This window comes from Colletotrichum karsti, assembly GCF_011947395.1.
Source record: "Colletotrichum karsti strain CkLH20 chromosome Unknown Scaffold8, whole genome shotgun sequence".
NCBI lineage: Eukaryota > Fungi > Ascomycota > Sordariomycetes > Glomerellales > Glomerellaceae > Colletotrichum > Colletotrichum karsti.
In genome coordinates, this window is record NW_024065908.1 from 525,696 (window position 1) to 548,510 (window position 22,815).

At 55.5% G+C, this 22,815-nt stretch overlaps 8 protein-coding genes across 8 annotated transcripts; 3 read left to right on the plus strand and 5 right to left on the minus strand.

Annotated features, from left to right (window-relative positions):
• Positions 1-1,694: 1,694 nt before the first annotated feature.
• On the plus strand, positions 1,695-2,372 carry CkaCkLH20_03304 (uncharacterized protein; the record flags this gene model as incomplete). The annotated part of the gene is made up of 1 exon (XM_038886023.1): positions 1,695-2,372. The coding sequence occupies one exon, from the start codon at positions 1,695-1,697 to the stop codon at positions 2,370-2,372; it is 678 nt and encodes a 225-aa protein (XP_038748532.1).
• An 894-nt stretch (positions 2,373-3,266) lies between these two features.
• Positions 3,267-4,510, minus strand: CkaCkLH20_03305 (14-3-3-like protein; the record flags this gene model as incomplete). The annotated part of the gene is made up of 4 exons (XM_038886024.1): positions 3,267-3,629; positions 3,698-3,785; positions 3,866-4,219; positions 4,431-4,510. The coding sequence occupies 4 exons, from the start codon at positions 4,508-4,510 to the stop codon at positions 3,267-3,269; spliced, it is 885 nt and encodes a 294-aa protein (XP_038748533.1).
• A 4,597-nt stretch (positions 4,511-9,107) lies between these two features.
• Positions 9,108-10,361, minus strand: CkaCkLH20_03306 (lipase; the record flags this gene model as incomplete). Its single annotated transcript, XM_038886025.1, has 1 exon — positions 9,108-10,361. One exon carries the CDS (start codon positions 10,359-10,361, stop codon positions 9,108-9,110), a length of 1,254 nt encoding a protein of 417 aa, XP_038748534.1.
• A 944-nt stretch (positions 10,362-11,305) lies between these two features.
• Positions 11,306-11,904, minus strand: CkaCkLH20_03307 (uncharacterized protein; the record flags this gene model as incomplete). The annotated part of the gene is made up of 2 exons (XM_038886026.1): positions 11,306-11,474; positions 11,543-11,904. 2 exons carry the CDS (start codon positions 11,902-11,904, stop codon positions 11,306-11,308), a joined length of 531 nt encoding a protein of 176 aa, XP_038748535.1.
• Positions 11,905-13,552: 1,648 nt separating this feature from the next.
• Positions 13,553-14,427, plus strand: CkaCkLH20_03308 (60s ribosomal protein l36; the record flags this gene model as incomplete). Its single annotated transcript, XM_038886027.1, has 4 exons — positions 13,553-13,609; positions 13,944-14,044; positions 14,210-14,291; positions 14,347-14,427. The coding sequence occupies 4 exons, from the start codon at positions 13,553-13,555 to the stop codon at positions 14,425-14,427; spliced, it is 321 nt and encodes a 106-aa protein (XP_038748536.1).
• Positions 14,428-14,827: 400 nt separating this feature from the next.
• Positions 14,828-16,416, minus strand: CkaCkLH20_03309 (UBX domain-containing protein; the record flags this gene model as incomplete). Its single annotated transcript, XM_038886028.1, has 2 exons — positions 14,828-16,232; positions 16,283-16,416. 2 exons carry the CDS (start codon positions 16,414-16,416, stop codon positions 14,828-14,830), a joined length of 1,539 nt encoding a protein of 512 aa, XP_038748537.1.
• A 1,552-nt stretch (positions 16,417-17,968) lies between these two features.
• CkaCkLH20_03310 (proteasome A-type and B-type) lies at positions 17,969-18,612 on the plus strand (the record flags this gene model as incomplete). Its single annotated transcript, XM_038886029.1, has 2 exons — positions 17,969-18,400; positions 18,469-18,612. The coding sequence occupies 2 exons, from the start codon at positions 17,969-17,971 to the stop codon at positions 18,610-18,612; spliced, it is 576 nt and encodes a 191-aa protein (XP_038748538.1).
• A 515-nt stretch (positions 18,613-19,127) lies between these two features.
• On the minus strand, positions 19,128-22,299 carry CkaCkLH20_03311 (calcium-translocating P-type ATPase; the record flags this gene model as incomplete). The annotated part of the gene is made up of 4 exons (XM_038886030.1): positions 19,128-19,218; positions 19,273-21,896; positions 21,966-22,123; positions 22,182-22,299. 4 exons carry the CDS (start codon positions 22,297-22,299, stop codon positions 19,128-19,130), a joined length of 2,991 nt encoding a protein of 996 aa, XP_038748539.1.
• Between the last annotated feature and the right edge of the window lie 516 nt (positions 22,300-22,815).

Here is a 22,815-nt window from a genome sequence, read left to right on the forward strand (position 1 = left end):
CGCTCGCAAGCGGCGCGAGAACCGGTCTGCTTCACAAAACTCACCGGCTCGCCTTCCATCCGTCCCAACTACTCTGCGCCTTGCCTATCAACCTAAAAAAGCGTCTTCTTACCTGAACACCCTAATTCTGAACGAGAACTGCACCTTTCCTATCCTTGCCTGCCTGACCCAAGGTACCATCCATTGCTCTTAATCACCTGCCGACCTGCCGATCTTTTCCTCCACCCAGAACTCCTCTCTCCCGCCCTTTCATCCACGCCTTGGCGAGGTTCTGCAGACCTGGATAGTCACGAAGGCCGAACGACAGACGAACGAGTCGAGTCGAAACGAAACGACGGCCACTTGCGACGATTACACCTTCTACCGCAGCCACGAACCCACATCTCCGCCTTTCATCGTTCAATATTTCTCGACGCCACTCAGTCTTGTTCCTTTTGTTCCCTGCAAGACCTGCACTAAGCGAAGCACAAGCAGCCAACCAAATTTCGACGCCCAAAAGAGTTTGAGCGATCACCGCCAGACTACTATGTAGCATCGCGAACTTAGCTACCCCTACTTTCCAACTACCGCGCCTGCCACCAGTCACAAGTCTCCGTTGCTACTACGCTTGCTTCTTTTTCTTCCTTAGCGGGCGTTTCCAATATCCTCACCTGCGGACAGATACACACATACGCACACATCAATCCTGCTTTTGCTGTTGTATCATTTGTTTCATACGCCCGTAGGCGTCTCGCTAGGATCCGTTCTCCCACTTCATCCATCGCAAGAGAATCTGCACTCGCGCTACCTGAGAAAAAAAGACCGGATGACAAGACTCAAGCCTTGACTCGTCCAACACACAGTCCAATTGTCTGACAAGACCGTTTACCAACCACACTTCTCTTCGGATTTTTTTTTCTTTCTGGCCCTAAAACCTATCACCTTTTTCCTTCTAAACCAACATCCAACACACTCAAGTAGCGGCCTTGCCCCCCTTGCACTCTTAGCTACCGCTTACCGTCACTATCACTACTGCACTGCTGCTCATCCTACGTTCGGGGGTCACTCAGAATCCGGGGTTGGCGCCGACTAAATACCGACTCACATACAAAACCCCTTGGAAAAACATCAAGCACATGAGAAAGGGCGGTAGCCAACTAGAGGCCGACTACTGAGCCGAAGACAAAGCTCATAACACCCCATCTTGGCCCCGTGCCCCTCCCAAACCCCAGCGCCTCACAAGTCATTTATGACCTCTAATAACCAACACATTTCGACGTCTTGTTTCCCTTCCCTCTCTCCTTTCTTCTTTCTACTTCTTGACGTTGGGCAAACATCTTGGGACAACGCCGAAAAACGCAACGGACGGACGAACGTTGACGAGACTCACCGTTCAGACGACTACACCTAATTCGAGCCAAACCTTCGTCGGAGGGGACACAAAAAAAGCACCAACCTCTCTTCGGTCCTGGAACACGAGGTGGTCCTCGTGCTTTAATCGTCCAAGTTCATCGTCCAATATACAAACACCGAGAGGACTCCCACGCCGACGTCCAAGAGCACATCGTCGTACCGTCTTCTGGAAGCTGAAGGCTGAAGGGCAGACGGACCAACCCGCCTCCACCGACACCACGTCATAAAACTCTTCCATTTCCGTTGGATAACACCCGCGACTGTTGCAACATACAACATACGGCATACATATCACAGCAAAGATGACTCTCTCCGACCCGTCTCTCACAAAACAACAGCGCATCCAGGTCTGGCGCGAGGAGGTGGCAGCCTCAGCATCCCTCTGCACTTGTCCGCCAACCTCGCCCGCAGCTTCGTCCTCGTCGACAAACATCTCACTCTCAGCCTCAACCACCTCATCCTCCATCTCTCAAGGTGATGGCTTCTCCTTCCCGCGGGGCGACATGCTCCCCTCACAACCGACCTACTGCCCAACATGCTCCCGCCTCGGCGCCCCCTCGGCAATGGGTCTCGAACCCTCGTCGGCCTACCTCGACGATCCCCAGCAGGGCCACATTCTCCCCACCGGGCCCTTTGACCGCCGCGGCAGCCTGATGATGTTCCGTACCAAGCACGGTAACCATGCCATCTTCCGCGGCATGCGGAATTTCGTCCGCCGCATCAGCGGAAGCAGCAGCGGCAAGAACGGTCCGCTCCCGCCGCGCGGGGCCGAGGAGGCCACCATGATGTACCGCAGAGCGACCGTCCACGGGCTGGGCGCCGTTGCCGCCAACACAGCCGCCTTGGCCGAGGCCGAGGCCGAAGCGGACGCGGCCGAGGACCTCGAGTCGGATGGCAGGGGCCACGTGCCCAAGCTCATCGCCGAGAAGCAGGCGAGGTTGAAGAGGGCCGAGAAGCTGCTGTTGAGGTCACATCGGTGAGGTTGACGCACGCACACACACACGCACACATATATACACATTCAAGCATGCGTAATCGGTTTCGTTGTTGGTGAACATTGCTTTCTATCAAGAGTCGGAAACACGGGAATGGCGCCGGGTGCCAGGCGTTTTGAATCTGGTAATTAGTACATATTCGATACTGGAAAGTTTGGGAAATACCACTTTGTTTATCACTCCAAGAGTAACACGTTCAAATCACTGCCTGGCGTTTACGCGTTTGTGATGTCTCTTCCGCACGGTTGCCCTAGAGCTCATCCTATCACATGTCAAGCCACATACATCACCGCTCACATCCAGCACGCGTTGTTGATGAACATTGTTATTTTCTTTTTTGTCTTGTAGACTGAATAAACAGGGGCATTTGGGGGGTAAACACTTTCTCTCTCCGCGAGAAAACGCACGACGTAAGGACCACTATGAGGAAAACCGAAAAGAGAACACGAGACAGCCGTAAACCATCCAGCACAGGGGTAAAAAGCAGGATTCGTGTGGGGCCGAACAAAAGGAGAATGACCCTGGGCATGAAGATGAAGAAGGGGGAAAGGTTGGTTGGTAGTTAGCTGCCGAGTAGAGAGTCCTCAAGAAATGCCCGAGTCCGAAGAACGAGACCGTTCCAGACCTGGGTTGAATCCAAGGAGCCAAAAGAGGGACCATGCCACGCATTATTCCTTTCTCCGCGTCCGGATCCCCAAAATCCTCCCCATTTGCCAAGTTTCCCAACGCGAGTCGCAGATATCATGGGCCAGCAGCGACATGCTGGGCCGATTCCAGTCATAAGCAGGCTCGCACGAAGCGCGGCCTACCAACCGTGTAGGCGGACCATCCCAGTCGTGTCGAGGACCGAGATGGAGTGGTATCAGGGTAAGACAGAACTTAGGAGGCGGCAGGGGTCTCCTCGGCGGGCTTGGGCTCCTCGGCCTTGACCTCCTCCTTCTTCTCCTCGGCGGGGGCATCGGTGGTGCCGGCGGCAGCACCCTCGGCGTCACCACTGTCGGAAGAGGTCCAGAGGGTGAGGTTGTCGCGGAGGAGCTGCATGATCAGAGTGCTGTCGCGGTAAGACTCCTCAGAGAGGGAGTCGAGCTCGGCGATGGCATCGTCGAAGGCCTGCTTGGCGAGGTGGCAAGCACGGTCGGGCGAGTTCAGGATCTCGTAGTAGAAGACGGAGAAGTTAAGGGCCAGACCGAGGCGGATGGGGTGAGTGGGGGTCAGCTCAGTCTGAGCGACGTCGGTAGCGCTCTGCAGAAGCCGTGGCGTCAATTGACTGATTTCATCAAAATCAAGATCAGTCGTGGATTCAAACTCACCTTGTAGGCCTCGTGGGCAGCGGTAGCGGCACCCTTGCGCTTCTCGCCGGAAGCGAACTCGGCAAGGTAACGGTGGTAGTCACCCTTCCTAGATAGTGGGACGCAACGGTTAGTTCCGGAGCGACAGCGGATACGGGGGCAAGAGAGGCGGAAGCATCGAAAACGTACATCTTGTGGTAGAAGACCTTGGACTCGCCGGTCTGGGCGTTGGGGATGAGGCTGTCGTCGAGGACATCGAGGACATCCTGGCAGACCTGCTCGAGCTCGAGCTCAATCTTGGTGCGGTACTCGCGGATAGTGCCAACGTGCTTGTCGGAGCCCTTGCTCTCCTCCTTCTGCTCGATGGAGGAGATGATGCGCCACGAGGCACGGCGAGTGCCGACGACGTTCTTGTAGGCAACGCTGAGAAGGTTGCGCTCGTCGACGCTCAGCTCACCGCCCAGCTTGGCGACCTCCTTCATGTAGCCAACCATCTCATCGTAGCGCTCGGCCTGCTCGCAGAGGCGAGCGAGGAAAGTCTTGCTATAGGGGCAGGGTCAGTAAAAGCTGCGCGCAAGAGCCTCGGCTGCGAGGTGGTGTGTCTTGATGGTGGTGGTCCATCAAAAACGAGGAGGCGGTTCGGCACAAACCTTTCACGCTGGATGAGGGGCAGAGGTCAGCATAGTTTCTTCTCAGGAGCGGTAGCGATGAGGTGTTTTGGAGAAAGGGGATTCGGGTAGGTGCTCGAGGGGACCAGGTCGAATCCATTTCGACCGCCAAATCCGCCATATGGAAACCAATTTCGAGGCGCGAAATGGGCGGCGGATCGAGCATCGCATCGTCGTCGTTGCTGGCGTGGCACAGGCGGAGGCAGGCAACGAGGGGCTGAGAGGGGGATTTTGGAGGTGTTGGGCAGCGTGGGGAAAATGGTACTTACATCGCCAGACATGTTGAGGTTTGTGAATCGGGGATGATGAGATTAGGTGGAGGAAATAGAAAAAAGGGAGTAACTGAGGTCGAGAAGAAATAATCGGTAGGCGTGCGTCGTTGTGTTGGGGGGAGATGGAGACGCGGCTTTGTTTTGGTGTTGTAGAGAGAAAAAGATGTGTGGTGGGAGAGAGAGGAAGAAGGCGGGTGTGTTTACGTGTGACGAATTATTTTGGGAGGGGGGAATCTCTCTAAGGGAAGTTGCGAGGTGCGAGGCCAGTGAAGATTTAATCCAGTCGGTCCCAAATCCCAAGTCCTCCCCAAGTGAAAGGTCGCTCCTTCCCTAAGGTACCTTTACTGATTTTCTTAGGTAGGTTGGGGTGCCGTCCCGTCCCATGCTTCCAGTGGAGGTTCTCTCTACCTTAGCGACCCAGCTAAAAGTACCTCCACTGCTGTTTTTCTGCCCCTGGATACATCCATATCCATTCCCTCCTTGCCTCTTTTTTTTCTGAGTGCTAATTATCCAGAAGAAAATGTCCACCTCACCCGACCTCAGCTTACCCGTGCTTGTTGGCCTCACCTCACCTGCCACTGCAAAGTGCAAGACCCCACTACCCTTCTTCTTCCCGTCCACTGTGCTGGTGGTGGGCTGCCCGTTGCCCGCTGCCCTGCCTGGGCTGGCTGGTCAGGCTCTTTTTCGGGGCTCGGGGATTCAGACGTGGTCAAGGGCATGGGGGCCATGGGCAGGTTCCAATTTGGCGGGAGTAGAAGAGAAATGGGGCGCTGGGCTGGGCTAGGCTCGCCTGTAAAGTACCTTAGGCCTAATGAGTTCCCTCAGAGAGCAGGTATCCGTACGGAAACTGGTGGTGAATGAGAGCAACAGGGGCCAGAAAGCGGGGGTTTTGGTCCTATCCGTCCGGCTTCGATACATTTTGCTGTGCTATTCACCTTCACCGTCTTGAGCAGCTTCTCAGGTGGATTCGCAGCAAGATTGTCGAGCAGGGCCAGCAGACTCCAGGTCGCCGCTCGTAGGTAAATTAGACAGATAGGTAAGTCAGGGCCAAAAATTACTTCTAATTAGGACGCAGAGGTCTCTTTGGCGGATCGTGAGGTAGCCTCGAGGCTAGCCTGGTCATGGAATTAGAAGTTGAAGGCAAAGTGCCCGTCAGCCGGCACAAGAAGCCACCTGCAAGCGCTGGAAAAGCCCCATCATTCTGCCAATGACTTTCCTCGTCATCCAGATGAGTTCCATATTGACGGGTCGTGGAAAGTCAGAGAGTCCGTTCCTGCCGGATGCTTCTACGAGCTCATATCACCAGTGGGGAATGACTGCTCTGCTCATTGGAGCTGCTTCCCGTAAGGCCGCCTGGACCTAAAATTGTCAGAGCCATCTCCAACATGCAATTAGAGAAAAAGAAATGGGATGTCAAAATTAGGTCTATCCAGTGAGGGGTCACTCAGATAACCCAGGTATAAGCGATTGATTTGCCCGAGTCTTGATGTGCCCGTGTTCCAACTGAAAAAGTGAAGCCAGCGCAGCACTGCACAGCATAATACACACTGCCATGGATAGGAGGCACCAGCAGCAACACCAGCAGCAAGCATGAACATGCAAACATTGGCTGCTGACACTTGACTGGCCAAAGGGTCCTGTGGTTGCTAGGTCCACCTCTCCCTGCACTTCCCCGCTCTTGCATCACCACACACACCCTCCCCTTGTACCTATCTTCCTTCCTCTTGTCTTGCAAAAAAAACTGCACTTTTTTTCTGTCTCGTGATTCCCCCCCTCTGGTGATTCTCTCCTCTTCCAAGCACATCTACGCGCGACCGTCTGCTGCATTCCTTCTGATGACACCCCTCAGAGTCGACTCATCAGCCAAAGTGCCCCGCCCCTCACCTCACCACCTCCTATCGCGTCACATTCACTTCACCTCTTCTGCCCAACCCAGCACATCAATGGCGTAACCTTCAGCAACACAAGTCGACATTGCGCGACGCCCAGACACATTGGGCACTCGATGGACTTGCTGACGTACAACTAACCCATTGAATCCCAACGGGCCCGAGGACATCTGCCAGCTAATTACGCCAAAAATGTCTCCTCAGATTACCGTCATCTATCCACGAGCGCCTTGGGCATTCCTGGTCCGGGGGTTCTCTGGCGCAGCTTATCTCTCATCACATCTGGAAATCCGGGGATGACGGACATGCCTATCATCAATGCCATCCAATCTTGTCTCGGATCAGCGCCGCGTCCAGGTTGTCTCGAACCTTGCGCTAAACAGGCATAGAAATGCCTACGAGACACCGTCAATCATTCTTCTTCGCCGTCTGTTTTGCGTTCGGCGGTCATGCTGCGATGGAGCTATGCTCAAATATCATGGATGCGGACCTTGGGAAATTGCCCACTAGACGAACATTACGAGCTTCAAAAGACCCTGGAACCCAATCCACTGGACGGAAAGCCCGAACAAGGCAGACGAGTCTGACGAGATCTCTCACAGTCAACTTCAGAGTCAGCTGCCCTCGCCCAGTTCGTACAGAGTACAGAGTGTTGTATCTCTTCTGGCCAATGGCTTCCAACATCGGCACCTTTTGATGCCCGCGCGGAGGTCGGCGCCTCAGTGCCGGGGCCAGCCACTCGGCCGACTCAGCCACGATCCCAGCCGGCTCGCCGTCCAACCATCACGGCCTATCTTGACCTTCAACCCTGCTCACGCGGCGGGCCTTTCTGCATCTCTCTGCCAGTCCGCATGCTTGTCGAGAGAGCGGTGGTGCCGTGTCATGCACGAAACCTCGCTGCTCACTCGCTGCCCGCGTCCAGTCTGCAAAATATCCGATCGTTCATCAATCTGTTGTCGTTCCTTCGACTTTATCCCAAAGAAACCGGTTTCAACCCAAAGGGGCATCCCACCATTCGAATCACCCGCCATCCCCGTCATCATTCCCCTCACTGCGCACCAGCGAGTGAAACCTCAACGGCTTCCGGGTTAGATACCATCGTCTTCACGCGTCAAAAACCCCAGCCCGAACCGAACTACAAGGGACGAGACGCAGACAGCAGCAGCCGACAAGACATCCCTCCGGCCGGCCTAGACCAGGAGTCAAGTTGATCTGGCACAGCTCAAACCTTCAGATCTCTGATCTCTTGGCCACTCACCCCTTTTCATCCCAACTTCGACGGTCACCCACCCTCCAAGTCAAGTCGATGCCATCACAACGGACCAGTGACTCACATCCATCCAGCACAGCCCATGGTGGGATCCCCCTCCATGCATTCGGGTCGAACAAGCGACTCGCTTGCCAGCGGGCTCAAGGGTCCCTTATCGCGTGGCATCCTCTGGGCGGTTGCAGGCCTTGGAGTTGCAACGCCAGAAAGAAAATCTTCCGCGATCCCGAGAACTAATACCACCAGCACACGCGCCCTTTGCTGAGCCCAGCACATGTGTTGGCAGTGCTAGAGTACGAGACCTACCTTGCCGCTCTATTACACGGGGCGGGCATTTTTGACTTTACCCCTCCCTCTTTTCTTGCTACCCCGGCATCCCATCTTCAAGTGGCATGAGCCCTTGACCTGGGCCATGATCCGGAGGTGCGGCCAAAATTCATGCGAACAAGCCCAAGATCCAGCTTATTAGCTACCGGCGTAGAATCGCTTGACAGTGGAGGAAAACGAGGGGTTCCCGAAGAGTCCGCGAGGAATTCAACGCGGACGTCGTGCCTACCCGCCCGCGCTGTTCCCGGCGCCCCCATATTGTACACGAGGTTCTTGCAGCTCTTCCGCCGTTCGATAGGTCAGCCCGGTAAGGTCATCACTCGTGTGCCGTAGTGTACGTCTCCGGGCCGATGGGGGCCATCAGCGTTATTTTAGAACCAGTGGAGCATTTTCGAAGCCCTCGCAGAAGAAGGCAAATGTTTCTCTGGTGTCTGCACGGCACCCTTGTCCGAACAGCCTCGTTTTCCGACCCTGAGGTGCATGCCTCCGTAGCATTTAGCCTCCCCGGGGGTCCAGACCGGCCGCGCCCAACTTCTTTTTTCGTTGACGATGACCTCGCGTGCCTGTCTCATGTGGCGAAATGCATCCTCTGGCAAAACCCTCGACTGAGTAATGAGCCCACACATCTCTCTCTGACCGGTACGGATACGGCAGAGCCGAGGCTCCTGTTCCGCCCGTTGCTGATTCACACACCTGCCGCCGGACCAACCGCGAGTCGAGCTCAAATGTTGATGGAACGAATGCTGAGGGACATTTGCGTCCTTTTCTTTTTCCTACAGTCTCGTGCTGTGGATGCCAGGTATCTGAGAAACGAGAAAGAAAAAAACGCCCGCCCGCCGGTCCGAATCAAACGCCTGCCTGCCTGCTTGCTTTTCGTAGACCAACCCAATCATACAGTTAACCGTACAGTATCCAAACACAGGTGACCGTTGCAGCCGTTCCAGAAAGGACCAAAAGAAAACCGCGTGAGAAAAAACCCCTTCCAGCGGAGACCGACCGCCCCTTTCCTCAGAGCTCCTCCGCCGTCAGGCCAATGTGTCCGCCGCCGTACTTGTCCCGGCCCCAGTTGGCCGGGTCGCCGCCCGGAACGCATAGGCCGAGCCGCCAGAAGTAATCCCTGTGGGCGAAGAAGAGCTGCCAGAGCTTGAGCCGCGACGGAAAGCCCGGGAGCCTCCGCCTCAACCACCTCTCCGAGTCGACTTCGTCCTCGCCGTCCTCGTCCCCTCGCATCTCGGCCGCGTCGACCAGACCCTGCATTCTGGACTCGAACAGCCCGCCGTCGCCCTTCGTGATGCACCTCGAGTCGCTGTCGCCCTCACAGACGACGACGTCCTCGATCGACGGCGAGAGCTCCGACTTGGTGATGTACAGCTCCCCGGCGTGCGGCTTGTATCCCCACTCGGTCAGCGGCAGCAACGGCACCGGGTCGCCGGCGTGCGTGACGCGGCGGTAGGTCCTGTTCATCGGGTTCATTCCCTCCTTGTCCAGCTCGAAGACGGTGTCGACGTAGTCGCACAGGCCCTGGTTGCCGACCTTGGGCTCTCCGAAAGTGGTGGCGATGACGTTGTCCCAGCCGAGAGACATCTTCACCTCGAGCGCCGCCAACATCGCGACCGCCCCGCCGAGACTGTGTCCGACCAGGTGGACGGGGTAGTCCGGGTAGTCCGCCCTCAGCTTCTTCAGCTCGGGGAGGACGAGCTTCCTCGCCTGGCGCCAGGAGGCCAGGAATCCCATGTGCACGGTACAGTCCTCGCATCGGCGCCGCTTGTCCGGCTCCCCGCCCGGCTCGCCGTCGCCGTCGTCGGGCGCCGGGTACGGCACGTACTCCTGCGGGATGGTGCTCAGGTCCACGACGGTGTTGGTGATGCTGTAGGTCCCGCGGAACGCGACGACGATGGCCTTCTCCCCGACCTCGCCGCCGAGACGGTCCTCGTCGCCCGGGCGGCGCTTACCGTGGTCGACGGCGATGTAGCCGCAGCTGTCGCTCAGCAGGACGCCCGTGTTCCAGGTCTTGACGAGGTTGAAGGAGGGGAACTCGTTGCAGCGTGAGACGCAGGAGAAGGGCTGGGAGATGCCCGAGGTGCCGACGCAGTAGGTTATGTCGACGATGCGGGAGGTTCGTTCGAGGGAGCGGAAGAGGTCGACGGATACCTGCGGGGGTTCGGCCGCATCGTGGACATTGTCGAGGAGAGGTTGCTGCGGATCGTTGGTCGACGTGGCGCTGGCTAGGACGCCGAGCAGCGGCAGGAGGAGACGTCGCATCGCGATCGAATCGTGGTTGTCGGTTGGTGGTGTTCAAGTGTGTTCGTGAGGTGCGCGAGCCGTTGTTGGGGTGTCAGGTCCGAGAGACATTGCGCAGGGGCAGGCAGATCCAATGTAACGGTCCGAGGGAGAGGAATGATACCGCGAGGTAGGTTATAAAGCGCAAAGCGGCAATAGGCGCATGAACGGAGCTTAATGAGCAGGTGGGCAATTGAAGCGACGATGACCACGATGGACGATGGTCAAGCAAAACATACTCCTCAGTGCCTGACCCCCCAAGCACACATGATGACGATTGCACCCTGTGCTGCTCCTACAAACGGGAGGGCAATTTGTTGGGAGGGAGGGTGTGGGTGATATTTTGCGACGAGACAGGACAGGATACCGACGTCTCAGGATGATCTCGTGAGGTGAGGCGTGGTGAGGTCATACGGCCAAAAAAGAGCCGTTGAGGAAAATGCGGAGGAGGCGCGGCCAAGCGACGATTGCCGACAATACGGTTGGTCGAGAGCTGGAAGGCCGCTGGGGAAAGCCTGGGATTGGGCTGTCACGCCCCGCGAAAAAGTGCTGTCAGACGGCAGCTAGCCGGCAATCCCCCAACATGAGAGCGTGCAGAGCCAGTGGAGGCGCAACATGACTTTGTTTGAGATCCAAGTTCATTTCAGCGATGTCATGCGAATGGATACGTAGGTGGATGATCAAAGAGGAAGTCTATCGATTATTCTATTTTCGTGAAGGGTAACTCTATCGTTGAGGGCCTTTCCCCCCGCCTTCATAGATGTACAGGTTGGTTGAGACTCTGGGGGAATCGATACGTTAATGTCGTCGTCCGCCAAGGCTCGATCGCCGGGCCTCAGCGTCTTGTTTCATGGATCTAATGTGTATGTGTGTGTGTGTGTGTAGGAGAGTTTGCTTTTTTTCCATGTTCATCTGAAGGTTGCCCTTTAACTCCGTACGGGCTGGATGCTGAAGAATCTCGCTCGGATGTCGTCCGAGGTGGACTTGCACGCACCGGCCCTCCTCATCCGGCGACGTGCCTGCGTTCCGTTGCCGGCGGCTCCGTCACATTCGAGGGGGACCTCGGCGGTCCCGGAAGCCTCGTAATCGGCAACACTGTGATTCCGAGAACATCAGTTTGCGAACACATCGGCGAGTACGAATTCCCGGAATCGGTCACTTACCCGTCGTCACCGGGACACACCTTCTCGATGATGGTGATGGTCTCGTTCTGCCAGATGAACTGCACCAGGGCGTTGTCGCAGCTGAACCTGTCGGTCGCGCCGTTACTCGGCACCGGCACGGAAGAGGCGTTGAGGTGACATTCTGTGTTGAGGGAGGTGCTGTCGTCATTGAAGGTGAAGTCGAGCGAGTCGGCCGTCTTGCCGTCCGTGGATTGGGCGGCAAAGTTTTGGATCTGGAAGTCGTCCGGCAGCGCGCAGTTACCCGCGTCTGCCATGGCCATTACGTTGTCGGGGACGGATGCCATGTAAGAGACCATGGCCTGAGCCGCGGGGGCGGCGATGAAGAGAAGAGACAGCTTCATAGTGACCGAGGTGGATGGATGTACAGTAAGGTAAGGGTATGGTTAATCGTTTGATACAGACGGAGTTGGAAACGAAAGACGTTGGAGAGAGACGGGAGTTGGGATGAACAGCAAAGATCGGGAAGGCCACAGGATGATCTATAAACAAGCAAGGCCGATCTTGAATGGTCTACTGCTTCCAAGATACTAGGCCAAGGTCACCTTTAATACGGACCGTTTACGCGCAGGATCAGACCCAGAGATCTCCTTCCCGCCGCCGGTGCCTTGCACTTGCAGAGTTTCTTCAGGGGCCGGAGGGATGGCAGTGGCTAAGCTTGTCCAGAGATGCGCAAGCCTTTTGCAGATCCTGATGCAATGATGCGGTCCGCCCGTGCCAGTGGGAAATGGCTGAGTTGAGGAAGGACTTCAGTACTCCAGTTTAGGGGAAACCAAACGAATTGTTGACCAGCCCGTTATTAACGATGGAGCTAGGCGAGGGAGGAGAGGGAGGTTGATGCTCGCTCGCATTACACGCCGCAACCACAGCGTTGCGTCGACTTATTTCAGGGGAGCCGCTCAGCCATGATTGGCCGCTGGCTGTTTCATGTTTCCCAGCGTGGCATCCTTACACGCTGGACCCTTCCAACTTACCAACGTCCTTGGTTCGAATGGTGATCTCATCCCATGCGGCCCCTTTTGAGTAAACGCCAACTCCTAGCTCAAGTGGATAGACATATTCTCCGCCTGTCGTTGTTCGGACGGCACTTTACGTATGAGGCGGTGCTCAGGGGAATGGTTGGTGTCGGGGAGGCTGGTGAGGGCCTTTGATAGTAGAGAGCATCAGAAACGGTAACAAGTGCAATGATGCCAAGTCGCGGCTCTTCCAAAGTTCCAAGACCAGATTTACCCATGCCATTTTGGGACCAACCAACAGCAGGAAGAAGCAAACATGATGAACTGGCAGTGGGGTTTTCTCGATGAGTGTTGGCGCTCCGGGAGCAGATACGAGCTGCATGCGCTGGATTCGTGGCTGAGAACCGAGACACAGCATTCAATAGGCCTGCGGGCTATTCTGGTACACGATGATTTCTTGCCGCAGTCGAAAGTCGGTGAAGTGAAAGAACATCAGTGTTGGGTGTGATGTTGAGAGGAAAAAAGTCGATACCGAATTGGATACGGTCCTCATCCGAGCAAAGCGACTGGCACATACAGATTTAGTCTCACAAAGAGGAACGAGTATTGCTTGAAGTTTCGCTGGGCAAGAATCAGCGTCTATCGTGCTTGTACTACGCCGACGACAGCAGCGATTTCCATGGCGGCAGAAATAACGACGACGATATTGACGATGGTCAGGATCAAGAACCAATTGCAGTAACAGTTCCAGCCACATTATTCGAATGTTTCTGTTAAGGCTGAAGCTCAGCATCGAATTTAGAAAATGAGCCAATCAACGCGCAGTAGCCTCGAGACCCAACAGGGGAGGACGCCCCTCCGCCGAGAAGCCAGTCAGATCCCTTCGCTAACCCCCAAGCACGTGACCACACAAATCCACTCCGAAATTCCCAATCCACCACGAACTTTTTTTTCCACCCGCCTCAAGTCGAGATCTCCTTCGACCATCCGACAATACTAACCCGACAACCCAACCCGTCCATCCAGCAGCATCAAGATGGCCAAGGAAGCTCCCGCCCGCACCGGCCTGGCCACTGGCCTCAACAAGGGTCACGTACGTCGCCTCGCATCATCCCCGACCTGAAGGGAAAAAAACAAACCACAGTCGTCGAACGATTTTCGTCCTGATCCCACTCCGAATCGAGAACCGTGATCCCGAAAGGGCGCGCAATATCATGAGGAAGGAAAGGGGGCAAAGGACATCATCGGACCTCGACTTCGGTTGTTTTTTTTCTTGAAGGACTCCAAAAACCACCCCGCTTCGTCTCACCTCGTGGAGGATCTCTGCACAATACCTACCCTCTCTTCCACGAGGGGAGCGAGCACCGTTTCGCTTTTACTGCAGAAGATGGACGCTGACCGGTCGTGACTGTTCGCCCCGAATATAGAAGACCACCGCTCGCGTCGTCAAGCCCCGCGTCTCCCGCACCAAGGGTCACCTCAGCAAGCGCACCTCCTTCGTCCGTGACGTCGTCAAGGAAGTTGCCGGGTAAGTCAAACACTTCGTCTCTTTTTGCGTCGCAGTCGAATACAAAAAATGGCGGACTTGGAGGACGTCTGCACGAGTGGATGATTGCTCCTATCCATCCACGTTTCTGATGCGAGGTCTATGAATTTTCACGAGACGGAGGCTAATCATTCCACTTCTCTCCAGCCTTGCCCCCTACGAGCGCCGCGTTATCGAACTCCTCCGCAACTCCAAGGACAAGCGCGCCCGTAAGCTCGCCAAGAAGAGGGTTAGTCGATCATTCTCATGCCTTGCCTCAACAGCCACACTGACTTCAGCTCCAGCTCGGTACCTTCGGCCGTGCCAAGAGAAAGGTCGAGGAGATGACCCGCGTCATCGCCGAGTCCCGCCGTGTCGGTCACTAAACGAACAACAAAAATTAGTCGGGTTTACTGTGCTGCATGGCAAAGTTTTTCGGGGTCGGTTTTCGGGCAAAATGGGTATCATATCAGGCGTGTGGTCACAAAAAAAAGTGGTCTCTTTTAACCGGGAAAGCTTCCTCCACGGTTTTCTGATGAAGGCTGCCGCTTCGCATGGAATAGCGTTGCTGCTCACGACAAATACCAAGAATTCAAGCAAAGCCCGTTGCTACCTCGTTTAAATGCTGCATGAACCTCTTTGATGTGTCTTGATTGTATGGGACTCTGTATCAAACATGCATGAGAACTTATGTCTTCTATGCGCTCTACTCCCAACCGTAAAGTACGTGACTGTCGCCTCAGACACATACGTGTAGTCATGTTGTGTAATGTCGAATGGAAGTCTTCACTTCTTTCCCGGCAGTTTGAGCCACTTGGGTAGCTTCTTCGCAACGCCGCCCTCTCCTCCCTCACTCTTCTCCGGTTTTGATGCTTTAGCGGCTGGCTGTTCCTCGTCCTTCTCGTCGACATACTTGGGTAGGTCTGGTAATGTAATGTCTGTGGCCTTTGATGCAACGCTTCCCTTGAGAAACGGCTTTTTGCGGATGTCTCCTGGCACGCTGTCATCCCACACCAAGCTCAAAAGAACATTTCGTGTGAGCTTGTAGTCGTGAATCAGGCGGTTCTTCGGAGTATCCTCGTCCTTGATGACAACCTTGCTCCCGGGAATAATCAGCCTGAAAGACTGGGTATTGTGTGCCATGACAGATCTGACTCCCTGATACAGAGTAGCACCGGTGGCTTCGTGACCAAACGTCCACTGGGCAGATGTGTTGTCAGGAAACCGAACCTTCACCGCGATCTTTGAGACAGCGGCCAGGCGTTCCTCCTCGGCTTGAGCTTGCGACTCCAGCTCTCGATCTGATAGAAGTCTCTTGTTCTGTGAGCTCTGTTGCAGCCGAGCTTGATGTAACTGGGCATGCGCGATCGTCGGTGTGTAGTCGTTCTCCGATACCTCTGCCAAAGCTGCCGCAGGCGTTGTGCCAGTTGGTGCACGGAAGACGCTGACTGGCTGGAACGGATCTGCTGGCTCAGCTGGGTCGACATCCATCGCATCACCTGCCGAGACCGGCTGGTCTGCCGCTCCTTGAGCTGGCGCTTGACTTGTCTGCAAGCTCTCAGAGGCTTCCGCCTCTTGCGGCGCCGGAGGCTCGTCCGTCGCGCCAGACGCTTTGGCATCTTGCTCTGCTGGTGCAGGCTGGGCGGCAGCCTCAGAGACCTCCACCGCTGCCTGGCTCCTTTCCTTCGCGTCAGCCTCGACCTCGGCGAAGAACTGGCTGATCTGCCCCATAGCCTCGAACAGGGTCTGCTCTGTCTTCCTGAAGGATAGACGAATCAAGACGCTACCCGAGTTGTATCCCAACTGTGATAATGTCTTCTGGAAGTCCTGGAAAGTCGCCAGCTCCCGACCCATGATGTTAAGAACTGGAGTCTCGTAGTACATCTGGCCGCTGCCTGTCGCCCCGCCACTTGTCGTCTGCGCGACGCCACGCGCCGTGATGTTAAGGTTCTTGCCCTGGCCGGCCACGCCGCTCTCGAACTGGCGAAGAACCTTCCATATTGTGAAGTCGCTCGGGAGCTTTTCTATTAATCGACCGTTGGGTGCGGCGTTTGCTTCAGGTACTGGAAGCTGGAGGGCGACTGAGACGACGGAGGGAGTGTTCGATTTCTGGACGAGCTCGAGTTTGGCGCCGGGGCTGAGGCCGCTCACGCGCCAGACGACGGACAAGTCGACCTGTTTCTGTTTGTGCCTTTTCACCCGTCAGCAGACTGTCCAGCACCCTCCGGGCTTATGACGTACTTGAGGAGATATTTGTCGCTCGACAAGTTGAGCTTCTTGCAGGCCTCCTGAAGAACGTCTGTCATGTAGGTGCCGGGACTGACTTTCACAGTGGCCCTCCTCAGATCTGTGCCGATCACCACCACGTGCGACATTGCGGAAGGAAGTGTGGTGTGTGCCGTCTACCGTTTGGCCGTGGATGCGAGGTGAAAGAACGTCTTGAAAGACCGAGATGGAGGACGATTTCGAGGTTGGTTGCGGGGTACCTGAGAGTGCTTGGCGGGGTACCTATTCCTGAAGATCAAGGTTACGGCAGCCGATAGAGGTAATGGCCTGGAAGGAAGAGGGAAGAACACCTAGGTATAATATCTACCTCCTTACTTCCAGGTTGATGACGGAGGAAGATAGACCTTAGTGGAAGGTGGTGGTAACTTTTAGGTACCTGACGGTGTCAACTTCTGAGCTGGGGGCACCGTTCGCATGGTTCCGGAACCGTGTGCCATGTCATGGGGTGCCTGCCTGAACTGTGCCAACCGTGTCGTAACGGTGCCACCTTAGACTCTGAGTCCGCAGTTATTGTTACTCTACTACGCCTCCTCGCTATTCGAGTATTGCCCTTGCGGCTCTCTGCTACTTCTTTTACTCAACTTATTATTCGCGGTTTCTAATCCTTTAGTTTGACCAAAAAAATCAAATTGAGGTAAGTGTAGAGGCGAACCAATCTGACCAAGCACCAAAAGGCAGGTAAACCAGAAAAATAACAAGTTCAGTACAAAGTATCGGAAATTTCCTTTATCTGTTCGACTGCAACGAGTCCATAGAAGTTAGATAATTAGATATGTGCTTTCCCCAAGTTATGATCAAGAATAGATAGCCTCAACCACTATGACCGCGGGGTGGTATGCATCAAGAAATCAACGGTCAGAACACACTAACAGCAGAAGACATACATGCAAAAGCACATTTTCCTCATACTTGAGCTCAGGAGCTTAATTACTCAAGTTACAGTCTTATAGCTACGGATTATATCACATCGCATCAATTAAACCATTTGAAAAGATTGCAGTGGCAGCGTTACGGCACAGTGCCAAATCGTAGATACGGTAAGCCAGTTGACTAAGGTAGGCAGGCAGGCATTAAGTCAGCGAAGGCAACCGGGAGGTGCATCATCACTGAACACCCACTGAAAGCTGCTTGTCCCGGCCAGCAAGCTTGGGCCAATCAGCGAGCTCCAGCCCGCTGTACGTGGATTTTCCGACCGCTTCGGCCGCGCCATGCTTGTTTGCCTTGCCCTGCAGTAGCAGCCGGGCCAGCCAGCAGCCAGCAGGTGCACCTCCATTCCGATCCCGTCAACCTCAATTGCAGCTACCACATCCATCACGACCACGTCGAAGCAACACCAAGGCTATATCCACAGCCAGTCCTTCCCGCGACTCATCACGACGTGACCTTCGACGACGACCCCATCTCGAATCTACCCAGAAGCTTTCAAATCCCCAGCGGTCCCTCGCTCCAGGAGCCAAGATGGTACGCTTCGTCATTCCCCCTCCTCAGCCTCGAGATGCAGACCACCCAAGCTAACCTTCGACCCTCCAGAGCTCCCCCTTCTCCATCAGTTCGTCCCTCTCCCCCCGCCAGACCCCGAAGATGCATCCGAGACACTGTCCTAACACGTAATCCCCAACAGATGGCGGCGCCTGCGTCGCAATGGTCGGCAAGGACTGCGTCGCAATAGCCTGTGACCTGCGTCTCGGTCTCCAGGCCCTGACCGTCTCCAACAACTTCCCCAAGATCTTCCAGTACGGCGACGTCTTCCTCGGCCTCACCGGCCTCGCCACCGACGTCTCGACCGTCGGCGACCTCTTCCGCTACAAGGTCAACATGTACCGCCTCCGCGAGGAGCGCAACATCGCACCCACCACCTTCGCCAACCTCGTCAGCAGCTCCCTCTACGAGCGCCGTTTCGGCCCCTACTTCGTCTCGCCCGTCGTCGCCGGTCTCGACCCGAAGACGGGCAAGCCCTTCATCTGCGGTTTCGACAGCATTGGCTGCATCGACTTCGCCAAGGACTTCATCGTCTCCGGCACTGCTTCTGAACAGCTCTTCGGCATGTGCGAGAGCTTATGGGAGCCGGATCTGGTACGTGGAAACCCCTTCGCTTACGCCTTGTCTCTTGCGATGGCAGATTCTAACAGCATGTAATACAGGGCCCCGAGGAGCTCTTCGAAACCATCTCTCAGTCACTCCTGAACGCCGTCGACCGAGATGCCCTGTCGGGATGGGGCGCACACGTGTACATTATTGAGAAGGACAAGGTCACAAAGAGACTGCTGAAGGGCAGACAAGATTAATTGGAACGACGGAGACGTGGACGTGGGAAGGGAGAGCTCGATAGGACCGCATATAGACGGTTTCTAGCTTGTACCAATAGATGGGCATGATCCACTATGAGGGCTCACGCGGCCTACATGAACTAGACGAATGACCTTGATCAGACACGGACTCATGGCGTTCAAGCTTATTGCGGTGCTATGCGTTTCACTGGTGCCCGTTTTCAAAGAGCTTTTGAAGGTTTTACCCAGTCCTTCTCTCACGGTTCTTCTTCACGATGGTGGCATCTTACCCCATGTCAGCACTCAACAGAACAAGGCTATACAACAACAGCAGAAGTATGAACCATGGTAGGCTGGACACGCGAAGCTGGGGATGGGAGGCGATCACGGTGTCAATACACAGTCATGGCAACGATGCAATGGCCGGAGGCCCGTTATGGTGCTAAGGCGCGTTATGTACACTTGCTATACAGCATGCGAGCGCTACTATGTTACATGTGGTCTATGATCTAACTTTGGATGATCTCTATCCTTTAAGCCTCCTTTTTGGCCTTGGAAGCCGCAATCGTCTTCTTCTGACTGAAGAACGATCTCTCAACAGCCTTGAGGCCCTCGTCAATGAGGCTATAGAAGTGTTAGTACTTGATTAACGAGTAGCAGGGAAATCAATCGACTTACATGACGGGAGCGCTGATGTACAACACCGCCTTCCATTCGTTCCAGTTCAGGGGCAGAATGGAGAAGAGGCTCTGCAGGAAAGGGGTGTAGAGCAGGGCGAAGTGAAGAGCCATAGACAGAGTGATGGCGTAGACCAGCTTCATGTTAGCCCACAAAGGCAGAGTCAGGAGAGACTCGCTGGAAGAGAGAGCATTCATGGCGTTGAACATCTCGATAACGACGAGGATCGACAACGAGACAGTAGAGGCGGACTTGGCTGCGTCGTTCGCAAACATCTCGCATCCGATCTCAGGGAAGTCGCTGGAGCAGCGGTGGAAGTTTGAGAGGTGCGAGAAGTTGATCTGAGGGCCCTCAGGGTTGTACATGAACCACCAAGCGTAACCGGCAACAGTAGCCACGCCGACGTAGGTGCCAATGACAAGGTAGCGGAAGAAGAGCCAGCCGCCGATGAGGGGCTCGTCACGCTTCCTGGGCTGGCGTCTCATGATGTCGTGGTCAGGGGGGTTGAATGACAAGGCAGTGGCGGGAAGGCCGTCAGTGACCAAGTTCACCCAGAGAAGCTGAACGGGGATCAGAGCCTCGGGCATGCCCAGTGCGGCAGTCAAGAAGATAGAGACGACCTCGCCGATGTTGGAGGAGATGAGGTAGCGAATGAACTGTTGAGTGTTGTTGTAAATGGAGCGGCCCTCCTCAATGGCGGCCTCAATAGTGGCGAAGTTATCATCAGCGAGCACCATGTCGGCGGCGAGCTTGGAAACATCGGTACCGGAACCCATGGCAACACCAATATCAGCCTTCTTCAGGGCAGGCGCGTCGTTGACACCATCGCCAGTCATAGCAACAACCTCTCCCTGCTGCTGAAGCAGGTCGACCAACTTGAACTTGTGGCTAGGCTCGACACGGGAGAACAGGGAAGCGGTGCGGGCAGCCTCGATAGCCTCGCTCTCGCTGAGGTTCTCGAATTCTCTGCCAGTGTAGCTCTTGCCCTTGAGATCCTCGTACTCGCCAAAAACGCCGATCTGGCGGCAGATACTTTCAGCAGTGTTGCGGTTGTCTCCAGTGATGACGATGACACGGATACCGGCGTCTTTGCATTGGCGGATAGAAGCAGCGACTTCGGGACGAGGGGGATCCAGCATGCCGACAAGACCAAGGAAAGTCAAGTTTTGCTCGAGTTGGGCGTATTGCGCAGTGGACTTGGCGGACTTCAACAGAGGGTTGTTGCCGACGTTTTCGACGCTGGCGAGGGCAATGACGCGGAGGCCGCGGTTACCATAATCCACAACCTCCTTAGAGATCAGATCTGAAAGCTTGCGGTCCAGGGGCTGACGCTTTCCGTTCGCGCCAACCAGAGCATGCGTGCACCTCTCAATGATGGACTCAGGGGCGCCCTTGACAAGAAGCTTCTTATCAGAACCGTTTTGGACCAGGACGGACATGCTCTTGCGATCTCTCGAGAACTCGTAGGTGGCCAGGCGCGGGAGATCCTTCTCGTACTTGGAGCTGGCGTAGTGGACACATTCTTCGGGGTTGCTGTTCGAGGGCGCACAGGGTCCGATCTTCTCAACCAGAACCCGAAGAGCGCCTTCGGTAGGCTCGCCGATGTTGGAGTAGGAACCGCTTCTGGCGTCATATGCGAGCTTGGAGTCGTTGCAGACGGCCGCGACCTCGGTCATCTGGCGAATAGTAGCAGACGAACGAGTGAGATCGTTGACCTGCTCGCCGTTGAAACTAATGGCACCCTTGGGCGCAAAAGTCGTACCCTCAACATCAAGCTCGACCAGGTCGTTGCCAGCCTCGTTGAGGTAGACAACCTTGCTCACACTCATCTGGTTGGTAGTAAGGGTGCCGGTCTTGTCGGAGCAGATAACACTGCAGCTTCCCAATGTCTCAACTGACGGCAGACTTCTGACAACGGCGTTCTTTGCAGCCATCTTGCGAGTACCAAGAGCCAAGCAGGTGGTGATGACGACAGCAAGACCTTCGGGAATAGCAGCAACACCAAGAGAAACAGCGATCTTGAGGTAGTAGATAGCGCCCTTGGTGAAGCTTCCGTGGCTGGGGTCGCTGAAGTGCGGGATGTTGATAAGCCAGACCAGGATGCAAATGACCGTGATGACCTTGGCGAGGCTGTCGCCGAAGTCGTTCAGCTTCTGCTTGAGAGGAGTGGGCTCGGAGATCTGAGCAGTGATGCTCTCGTGAATGTCACCAATGGCAGTCTGAGATCCGGTCAAGACGACGACAGCCTTAGCACGACCAGTGACAACAGTTGTTCCGGAGAACAGCATGTTGACCTGGTCCTGCAAGACAGCCTTCTCATCCTTGACGACGAAGGTGTGGTCCTTGCCAACACTCTCACTCTCTCCAGTCAGAATAGCCTGATCGACGGCGAAGCTGTTGCTTTCGATAGCGACGAGTCTGCAGTCGGCAGGAATGCGGTCACCAATGTGGACGGAAACGATGTCGCCGGGGACGAGATCCTCGGCCTTGACGCGTGAGACTTGGCCATTGCGAATGACGTTGGCCTCGTTGGCGGAGTACTCCTGAAGGGCGGCGATGGCTTTCTCGGCGCTGCTCTCTTGTGAGACGCCAACGACGGCGTTGAGGATCAGAATGGTCAGGATCTGGAATACCGGCACTGTTAGCCCGCGAAAGTCTTGGTATTGTGGGTATCTGCATCTGGGATTACGTACCACTGCTGGGTCGACGAAGGCGCTCCAGCCTTCCTCCTGGTCGAACAGAGCGAGCACAAAGGACACGGCGGCTGAGCCGAGAAGAATTATCACGAGCTGGTCCTTGAACTGCTCGAGGATAAGCTCCCAGATGGGCGTGGGGGGTTCTTCGGGGATGACTGCGGACAGACAGTTAGCACAGAGCTATGGCGGGCCTGGTGTTGCAAAGCAACTAACCATTCTTGCCGTGCTTCGTTCTCGAAGCAATGACTTGCTCGTCACTAAGACCGGTGTTGGGGTTCACTCCCAGGGTAGAGAGGACCTTGTCGGTGGGCGAGGCGAAAGCGCTCTCCATCGCGAAAGATGCGCCGAGCGCGGAACGTGGCTTATCAAGAACCGACAGTAGCTGGCCGAGCTTCAACTGCGGCTGTATCGAATTGACCGGACGGTAATGACGATATAGGAACGGCCACTCTCCAGGAAGATGAGAGAAAGAAGCTCCAAACCTAGACCGAACGAAAGGTTTTGGAGGAACAAGATATGAAGAAGAGAGGGAAGGTGCTGGAAAAGTTGGAGATCAGACAGTCGGCATGTCTTATTGCACTGGTGGTGGGGCAGGAAGCTGGAATCGTCGCCGAACCGCGAGTTTCCAATACGCTCTACGTGTTCGTTCAGTAGCCCAGGTTGCCTTGCCTGGCTTCCCCTTCTGTAACTCTTTTTTTGCCGTCGTGGAAGAATCCCGAGCTTTTCCCTTCTCGGTTAGCTTCGGTGGGTGCGCCCCTGCTACAGAGGTTCCAAGGACTCAAGGTCCCAGCGTTCCCCCTGTGTTTCCCTGTCCGGATCGGGGGCTAGCCACTGCGACGATGAGGCT